This window comes from Kryptolebias marmoratus, linkage group LG20 (assembly GCF_001649575.2).
Source record: "Kryptolebias marmoratus isolate JLee-2015 linkage group LG20, ASM164957v2, whole genome shotgun sequence".
NCBI lineage: Eukaryota > Metazoa > Chordata > Actinopteri > Cyprinodontiformes > Rivulidae > Kryptolebias > Kryptolebias marmoratus.
In genome coordinates this window covers 70,868-80,191 of record NC_051449.1, presented here as the reverse complement: position 1 = coordinate 80,191, position 9,324 = coordinate 70,868, and the positions used below count along the sequence as shown (strand labels likewise).

General features: G+C 43.9%; 2 protein-coding genes across 2 annotated transcripts in view; one reads left to right on the top strand and one right to left on the bottom strand.

Moving 5' to 3' along the window:
- Positions 1–4,816, bottom strand: part of LOC108251474 (CYFIP-related Rac1 interactor B) — a 10,161-nt gene extending 5,345 nt beyond the window's left edge. The window contains exon 1 of the mRNA XM_037982021.1: positions 4,675–4,816. The gene's annotated coding sequence lies outside the window, so the exon portion shown is untranslated. The remainder of the gene's footprint in view (positions 1–4,674) is intronic.
- Positions 4,817–6,151: 1,335 nt separating this feature from the next.
- The window catches only part of LOC108229400 (prohibitin-2), a 7,957-nt gene continuing 4,784 nt past the window's right edge, over positions 6,152–9,324 (top strand). The window contains exons 1-5 of the mRNA XM_037982022.1: positions 6,152–6,284; positions 7,145–7,274; positions 8,219–8,303; positions 8,524–8,603; positions 8,909–9,093. Of these exons, the coding sequence (XP_037837950.1) occupies positions 6,264–6,284; positions 7,145–7,274; positions 8,219–8,303; positions 8,524–8,603; positions 8,909–9,093 (501 nt within the window). The 5' untranslated portion in view covers positions 6,152–6,263. The remainder of the gene's footprint in view (positions 6,285–7,144; positions 7,275–8,218; positions 8,304–8,523; positions 8,604–8,908; positions 9,094–9,324) is intronic.

Genomic DNA, 9,324 nt, shown 5'->3' with positions numbered 1-9,324 from the left:
GAGCCCAACATCCAACGATGGAGACCAAATTCACAAAAAACTGACCCTGAGGCTTACTTTCTGCTCTGCGTTTCTGTCTGCCTGCCCTTTCCAGAATGCCATCAGGGAGTGAGAGACACAGGAGTGCGGTTACCACGGTGACCACAATGAGCAGCAGCTGATCCTGGTTGTCTTTATACTTTTTATATCATTTAAAGCTTTGGATTCAAAACGATTCAAGATGGCCGTCACAAAAATGGCTGCAAACACCGAGCTGAACGTTGGCGTGGTAGTAGCTGAGAGTCATCCCTGCTTCCTCCCATTTCTTTCTTTATTGGAGCTGAAAGATGAAAAGGTTTATCTCTTCTTGTCTCGTTTGTTCATCGGTTTTAACATCGTATCTCTGAGATCTGACGCAATAAAAGCTTCCAGAACTTCTGCTTTTACACTTTTTTACTCTCTGAGGTTTCAGTGGTTTGTTCAGATGAATTAGATTAAAATCCATCCAGAGATTTTATTGATCTGAACAATAAATCAGAATCCAAGTCAGCTTTTTGTTTCTGAAGACGTATTTATTTATTTCAGCCGTTAAATAAGGAAGTGTGATTAATTTACTCTGCATTAAAGAGCAGAAAAAGAAAGGAGACACCGTTTGGTTCGCTCTGCAGGTGAGAACAAAGTGCAGAAAACTGAAAACGCCGCCGGCTCTAAAATAACCGACTGCCAGTTTGTGGCTGCAAACTGAAGTGGAAGCGGCGCCTTCTCGTTAAAAACGGAGAAAAGAGGAAGTGATGAAGCTTCTGAAAGTTGAGCCTAAATTTAAAACAGAGGAAGTAAAACAGACTGAGCTTAGGTCAGGTAAGAAAATAAAAAAACTGCCACCATCGACAGATTAATGCAGCCGCAGACTGTTAATCTTCTTGTTTTTGTTTAAAGGAAGCTTAAAAACGCCTCGAACCTGCGTTCAGACGAGAACCTGGCTGTGAAAGCTCAGCTGTTCTCAGCGTCGTGTATAAATAAAGTTCTGGAAATAGAAACCGATAAAAGGTCCCTCTGACTTCACTGAGTCTCATCAGTTTTATAAAACTTCTGACAGATGGAGTCGGGCTGTCCTCGCTCAGTAACCATCTGAGTTCTCTGAGAGAACATGATCTGCAGACTCTCCTGAGAAGACCTAAAGCTTTCCTCACGGGTTCGTAACTCTGCTGCTTCTCAACAAGCACCGAGGAAATGATCACAAACTGCAAACAAGTCCAGTGTCTGACGCAGCGACAGAACCCAGCCTGCTCCAGGGTTCTGGAGGGTTCTGGATCATCAGCTGAGTCTGAACGGAGCATCTGCCGGAGCGTCACAAACACAGACTTCTCTACGGGGTTAGAGGTCAGACCCAGCTGTTGGATGACCTTTGACCCCTCAGGAAGCTCTACATCCTGTGACAGTGATCAGACATGGGCCTTAGGAGAACCTTGGAGAACCATCATCATCATCATCATCATCATCATCAGAAGCACAGAAATGTGACCTGAAACGGTTTTACACCTGGAGGAAGAAATATGAGAAACATGGACGAGTTCTGTGGACATAAGCTCGTCTCAGACAAACAGGAGGACAGAAGACATGAGTTCTGTGAAAATGAGCTTGTCTCAGATGGACAGAAGACACAAGTTCTGTGGACATGAGCTCATCTCAGGCGGACAAAAGGACAGAGGACGTGTTCAGTGGACAGATGAGTCCAGGTTTTGGCTGTTTTGGGGACAAACATGACAAAGATCATCCAGGCTGTTCTCAGGGAAAAGTGCGAAATTCAGTGACTGTGATGAGATGGGGGCGGGGCTTCAGTGTCCATGGCCGACCTGAGGATGGGGGTGGGGCTTCAGTGTTCATGGCCGACCTAAGGTTGGGGGCGGGGCTTCAGTGTCCATGGCCGACCTAAGATTGGGGGCGGGGCTTCAGTGTCCATGGCTGACCTAAGGATGGGGGCGGGGCTTCAGTGTCCATGGCTGACCTAAGGATGGGGGCGGGGCTTCAGTGTCCACGTCCATGATGGGTAAGTGGAACCAGTGATGCAGAGACAGAAGCTCTGTCAGCAGGACGATGTCAGATCTTATTCTGCTCCAACAGCGTGGTTTCATACACACTGAGCCTGTGAGCTGGACCGGACCGGACCGGACCAGACCAGACAGAACCGGACCGGACCTCAGTCCAGATCTGTCTCTGAATGTTTGGAGCCTCATGGAGGACAGAACAAGAGGACGGCGGACGGCTGAAGTCTTAGATTTAAGCAGAACAAACAGGTTTCTCTGAAAAGGTGTTAAAAGGACGGAGGTTAATGTTTCTGTTTGAGTTTGTTGCTGCTTTAAATTGAAGTAGTTAAACTAAGTTAAACTAGTTAAACTAACAAAGAGGTTACAAGCAGAATAAACCAGGTGAGCTGGTTAGAAGGAAACTCAGCAGTGTTTTAAATAATGGGAGGTTTTAGATTCTGATTGTTTTTGACTAAAACACTTCTGCAGCTACTAGTTAACCCACCATGCTGGATGCTAGTTAACAATGATGACCTAATTAGTTTAATTAACTTATACTCATTACCAGCAGCTGATTAAAGGAGAACGTGACGACGTGTCTGCGTCCGACACGTCGTTCATCCCGTCTGATCAATTTTAGTCCAAACTTAGTGTTTTTTAACGCTGTAGATCAATAATCAGCTTTAATCCTTATTTTCCCGACAGACCATAATATAAATTATACATCAGTTCATCTGCAGGCGTCTCCTAAACCCCCCTCAGCATCAGCTCCAATCACCACCAGCCAAAATGGAGCCCTTTCACTCGAAAAGGGGGCGGAGCTCTGCTCAAATCTGATGCTGCGTTCCACTTGTAAATCAGCTGGAACGCCACCGCCAAGTCAGGGAAGGTCAGATTCCCGACCGGCCCCGGCCTCGGAATCCAACATGGCCGAAACACGACAGCTCCAGGAGGAAACTAGTTACACTCGGTACCGTCCGACTCTGTTAGCAGGTTAGCAGCCGGGTCAACCGCTATCGGCTAACTGTGGTTAGAGGTTAGTTAGCAGTAGTTAGGTTAGTTAACGGTAGTTAGAGGTTAGTTAACAGTAGTTAGTTAACAGTAGTTAGAGGTTAGTTAACAGTAGTTACAAGTTAGTTAACAGTAGTTAGTTAACAGTAGTTAGAGGTTAGTTAACAGTAGTTAGGGGTTAACAGTAGTTAGGAGTTAGTTAACGGTAGTTAGAGGTTAGTTAACAGTAGTTAGGAGTTAGTTAACAGTAGTTAAAGGTTAGTTAACGGTAGTTAGAGGTTATTTAATAGTAGTTAGAGGTTAGTTAGCAGTAGTTAGTTAACAGTAGTTAGAAGTTAGTTAACATTAGTTAGTTAACAGTAGTTAGAAGTTAGTTAACAGTAGTTAGTTAACAGTAGTTAGAGATTAGTTAACAGTAGTTAGGGGTTAGTTAACAGTAGTTAGGAGTTAGTTAACAGTAGTTGGAGGTTAGTTAACAGTAGTTAGAGGTTAGTTAACAGTAGTTAGAGGTTAGTTAACAGTAGTTAGTTAACAGTAGTTAGGGGTTAGTTAACGGTCGAGCTCCAGCTCCACCTTGAAAGGAGAACCTGGATGTGTAGCATTAGCAGTTAGCTTCTGGCTCTTCCTGATATTTTTACTGGAATAACGACGTAAAGTGAAGCTTAAAGGTTCCTGGAACCAACATGAAGTTCTAGGTTGGAGCTGATCCACGCTGGACTTCAAGTTAACTAGCCTTTAGCTCATCGGTCCGGTCAGGAATAAACCGTCTACAACAGGTAAGATATTTGTTGTTCACAACGTTTCCAGAAACCCCTGTTTTCAGAGGAGGTTCAGTTTCCTGTTTAAACAGATTTATTTGTCCTCATGATGCTGGATTTAAACATGAATCAGGTAAATAAACTATTAATAGATGAACGATGAATAAAATAAACTTAGATTTGTTTTATGAAAACAGCTGAAAGCTAATTTGACTAATTTCTCATAAGAAAAACCAAATAAATGAAGGATTATTGTTATTAATGTTTCATTTAGCTGCTGCCATCGTGTAAATGTTGATTTTACTGCTAACGCTGGTTTTTATTTGAAGGTAAACATTGAGTCCAGAGAGTTTGTGATGAACTGAAAGTGGATCAGAACCTCAAACTGAAACTAAACTCACTGACAGATGAATAAAAACACTTCCTCAGATTGTAAAGCTGTAGAAACCCTTTGGGCTGGTTTTAGGTTGTTATGGTTAAATGAGTCCTGGGGGCCCGGAGCCCCTCAGACTGAAGCTGTGGGTCCGCCTCTGGAAGAAGTCCAGAACCACCAGGTTCTGAAAATAATCGGATCTCTTTGGTTCCTCCTCTCCCTCTCTGCTCTCAGTCAACATGCCTGAAACGGAAATGGGTTCCTCGGGTGGTTCTGGGTAAATAATCAACAGAACCTTCCGCCGAACCGCCCGGATCTGATCTGAGAGCAGAACCGAGCCTCCCGGTGTGGCTTCGAACCGGATCCGAACTGGATCCGAACTTCGGACCGTGGACTCGGGCTGCAGTTGTTCCAGCAGAAGCCTGCAGGACCTGACATGTCGGATCTGAGTCCGGATCCACCCCGAGCTCCCAGCCCCGGTTCGGCCCGAACCCGGCGGCCGTCCCTCCCCACCGCCGGACCCCCTCACCTGCACTGATCAGTGATCGATAGGCGCGGATCGGTGCCGTGTTCCCCCGCGGAGCTCCAGGGCTCTCCTCCTCTACATGCTGGGCGACTGAACCCGGAAACCGGCCGCGCGGAGCTCCGTTAACCATAAAAGGAGTGATTTCCTCAGGAGGAACTGAGCTCCGAGCCAATCAGAGAGCAGCGCGAGCGGCGGCTCACCTTCACGGCTTTATTCAAACACAGAGCTGCAGGTTGGAGACGAGAAGCAGCTCTAAACTGAATAAAACTCTGTGAAACTCAGTAATCCTTCAAACTTTAGGAAGTTTTTCGTAAAATTCTCACATTTACAGCACATTTATGACTTAAAAGGTGAAAAAAGTCCGTCATTTCTAATCATTTTTGTTTCTGTGCTCAGATCTTATGAGTTATTTATCAGGACTAATGTGTTGAAGGACAAATATCTGATCCATACTTTAGTTTCATTAACAGATATGTTGCAGATTTTTATCGGACAGGAGCTCAAACTGGTTTTGTTGCCACAATCCTCCTCTTCTCCTGTTTTGGTGTCATTAGATAATAATTAAGGTAACTTAAACAAGAGAAAATCTTATTTTGTGAATTTTGTCCAGGAATTCATAATAAAACAGATTTGGGGGTATTACAGAGCCATCCTTACTTCACAGTAGTGTCTAAAAACAAATATTTGTCATGAATATATTGCAGTTCAATGGACAATATTTAACCTAAATATTCTCGTCACGAGTTATTCTTCGACTGAGGCGGTTTGTTAAATATTAATTTGAGAAGTCCTGCCGTAAAGTGACACTTGTAAAAAAAGAAAGAAAAGGAAGTATAAAACGGATGCAGTCAGAGATACAGTAAGTGTATTTTTACTCTGTGCAGTCAGTTGTTTTAATGTGAGGAAAGTTCTTCATCTCTAACACAGATCTTTTCAAACCTCTCAGGAAAAGGATCTCTGAGAAAACAACCGTCTTTCTGCTGCAGGTGCTGCTGTGGTTCAACGAGCTGAGTCCAGAGGTGCTGGTTCTGCTGCACCCTGCTGAGCAGAACCAGCACCAGGAGGGAGGAAACCGTGGAGTGATGGATGGGGAGGAGAGCAAAGACAAAACAGGAAGTGTGAAAGGAGGAGAACGAGGAACCTGCGAAGGGAGAAGAAGTGATTGTGTATAAAAACATAAGGGGAAATTGATTTTTAACATCAGGCTTTCGCTTTGTGTTAAAAACTCACATATAGTGGCAATTATATGTCCCATAACCAAATGAATATATATTCTAAATCTAACCTTTCTCTTTAATTTTAGAATAACTCCTCTATTAAGGCTTTGTAGTTTTATATTATGTTATATAATCATGTAAGAAAACATATAAGGTGGTAAAATATATTATATTTTAATCAGTATTATGTTACTGAAGATAATTATTTAACATAAAGTCATTTAAAATGTCAGAAAATGAATGTAAACTGGTTGTAATGGCCAAAGTGATGATGCCTACATTTCCCATGGTACCCCGCGCGCCGGAAGTACGTCATCATCCGTGACCTTGGTTTATCTCTTCCCCTTTAGTTTTCTAACAGGCGGTGAGGGCAGCATGGCGAACAAGGAGCCCATGGTGAGTGTCTTTCTGTTTAAACCGAACCCTCGGGTAGAACCGGGTCACAGCTTCACGTCCAGTTCGGCAGAACCGGCCCGTGGGTTCCCGCGCTTTGCACACCGCCTCGTGACAGCAGCTCCAGAAAGTTCGGCACGTGAGCCCGGTTCTACCGGGCTGATGAAAGACCGATAACACAGAGGCAGGTGGTTTAAAATGTGAAAAATAACAAACACAGACGGAAAATGGGCCTCAAAGTATTTTAATAAGTTAATAATAAAGTTAATAACAGCCCCGCGTTGTCTTTATTCAACGTAGCTTTAAAGCTGTTCGCATAATCCAGACTTCGTTTTAAAATCTTTAAATTTAAAGTCTTTAACTTGTTTCCGGCCGGTCACGCGTTTTTGTTTGCTTTATTTTTACATAATAAGTCCTTATTTAAGACCTTCTTTAATTCGGCCTGGACCTGACACATTAAATAGTTCAATTTAATGAAAAACATCAAAAAATGCACCCAGTTGCAGCTGAAGCACTGACCCTACAGCTGCAAACATCTGTTCAAACATGATGATGTTTCAGTAAATCATCTTCCTTCTGTAGGTGTTTGATAAGCCAAATTTAAGATTAGAGTTCATAATTCTAAATTAAATGATCAGTTATGTTGTCTCTGGTGTAATTGGTGTCAGGGAGTGTCTTGTACTCAGATGCCATGTGTTTGTGAGAACTCCTGAGGGTCCTCCTCTGAGGGTCCTCCTCTGAAGGTCACCGGGGCCCTTCCTTCAGCAGAACCTATCCTCACACCGGACTGCGGCCTCAGGCCTGCGGCGGCGTGTTGCGTGTCAGGTACTCGGGTCTTTGACTCTTTGCGTTTGGTTTTTCAGGGTTTTCTGCAGCAGCTGCGGCAGGTCGCAGGCAGGATGTCGTCTGGACCTCGCGGTGCAGGAACCGGTCTCAAACTGCTGATCGGAGCTGGAGCGCTGGCATACGGCGTGAAGGAGGCCACCTACACAGGTAACCTGCTGCTGCACACCTGGACCTGCAGTCCTGTAAACCATCTGTCTGGATCTCAACGAGTTCACGCTTTGTGCACGTTTTATTTGTTAATAAAATGACTTTGTGTTCCTTTTAAAAGGCAGCAAGAACAGAATATAAACAACTAAAGCAGTAACAGATCTGATTTAAGGAGTTCTTAAATAAAAACCCTGAATTAACCAACATCTTCCTCACAGACCTCATATATTAACTAATAGATGAAGAATCCTCAGAGCGTCTGTAATAAAATAAATCGTCTTCAGGTCAGGTTGTGAGGGTGGCGGGTCGAACTTTTTCAGCTGGAGTTAATTGTTATAAATGTATTTAGTATCAGAACAGAAATTTAAAAGATTTCTTCTTCCTTTATAGCTCAAACTTTAGCTTCAGAATCTGTTTTTTATCTTGAATTATTTATTGTTTATGATTTATTTGTGGGGAAATGCTCGTCCCGTTTTCTGCTGCAGGTTTATATTTAAAGACGTGTTTTAAAAACCAAACAGATGAAAGCATTTATTGTTTCCTTTCAGTTAATTCAGTTTGTTTTTATTTAATAATAGTTCATACGTGTTTGATTCCAGTCCAGATAAATTTAAACTCAGTTCAGTTTATTAAAGGCAAACTGATTTGAGTTTAAATAAAAGTTACAAGAATCATTTTATAGGCTGTTAATTTTACCTTTTAAACAGCGTTAGAATAAAAAGGTTATTCTTAGTTTTTATGTGTGCAGAAAAACCCCAGAATGAGTTAAACTGTAAAGAGTGAGAGACAGAAACTAATTCCACAGACTGTTTGAATCTTAAGATTAAAAAAAAAAAACAGGACTTTATTTAAATAAAGCAGCAGCAGAAATGGAGGGAAGCAGCTGAAAGACGACCCGAGTCGTTCTGCGGCCTGACTCGTGTCTCCGTCTCTCCTGTGTTCAGTCGAAGGAGGACATCGAGCCGTGATCTTCAACAGGATCGGAGGGATGGAGATGAACACGGTGCTCGCTGAGGGACTGCACTTCAGGTGGGCTCACCTCTGTTACCACGGCAACAGCCTTCTCCTTTCAGCCTGAAAAGAGTTTGATGTCAGTCGGAGCCACGGCGATCGACCTCCCTCTCCAGCTCGTCCCGGGGGTCCGGTCCAGACCAGAGAGGACCTCTGGGTCTCCTCTCAGAACCAGGGAACCTCCAGGAGGCTTCCTGTCAGAAACAAAGTGTTGATGTTCTTGTGTTGTCGTCTGCAGGGTACCCTGGTTCCAGTACCCCATTATCTACGACATCCGGGCCCGACCCAGAAAGATCTCCTCCCTCACCGGGAGCAAAGGTCAGACGCCTTCAGCCGCTGACACGACACTAACAAGTTTAAACCTTAAACTGTGACCTAACATGTCTGGGTTTTAAACTAAATCTAGTTACTGAAGCCAACATTCAGACGGAACCATCAGAACCTCTCAGAACTTTAGTCAAAGTCCAAAGAAAACCCCTGAAAGTCTGCAGAACAGTTGATCCAAACCTCTTTAAGAGATTAAGAAACTCTGCATCATTGGAAGGAAAATATAAAACTCTGAGGTCCGGATTGGGAGGTTCTGCTCGGCGGCGGCTCACAGCTTCGTCTCCTGTCGCCCGCAGACCTTCAGATGGTGAACGTGACGCTGCGAGTTCTGTCCCGGCCGCTGGCGTCCAACCTGCCCATCCTCTACCAGCAGCTGGGGATGGACTACGACGAGCGCGTCCTGCCGTCCATCGTCAACGAGGTGCTGAAGAGCGTGGTGGCGAAGTTCAACGCCTCGCAGCTCATCACGCAGAGAGCTCAGGTAGGTGAGGAGACACGGGTCGACTGCAGGAAACTCTTAATTCAAATAAATGAGCCGCGAGCATCAATGTTTCTGAAAACGAACCTCCAGGAGGAGAAAAACAGTCAGAAAATAAAGTTTTTAAAGATGAAACTGATTTCATGGATATTTGATCACATCTAAGACGGATCTGGCTTCTTATTGCAGCTGTTCTTCTGGTCACCTTTTTCTGATTTAAATCTGAAAACAAAC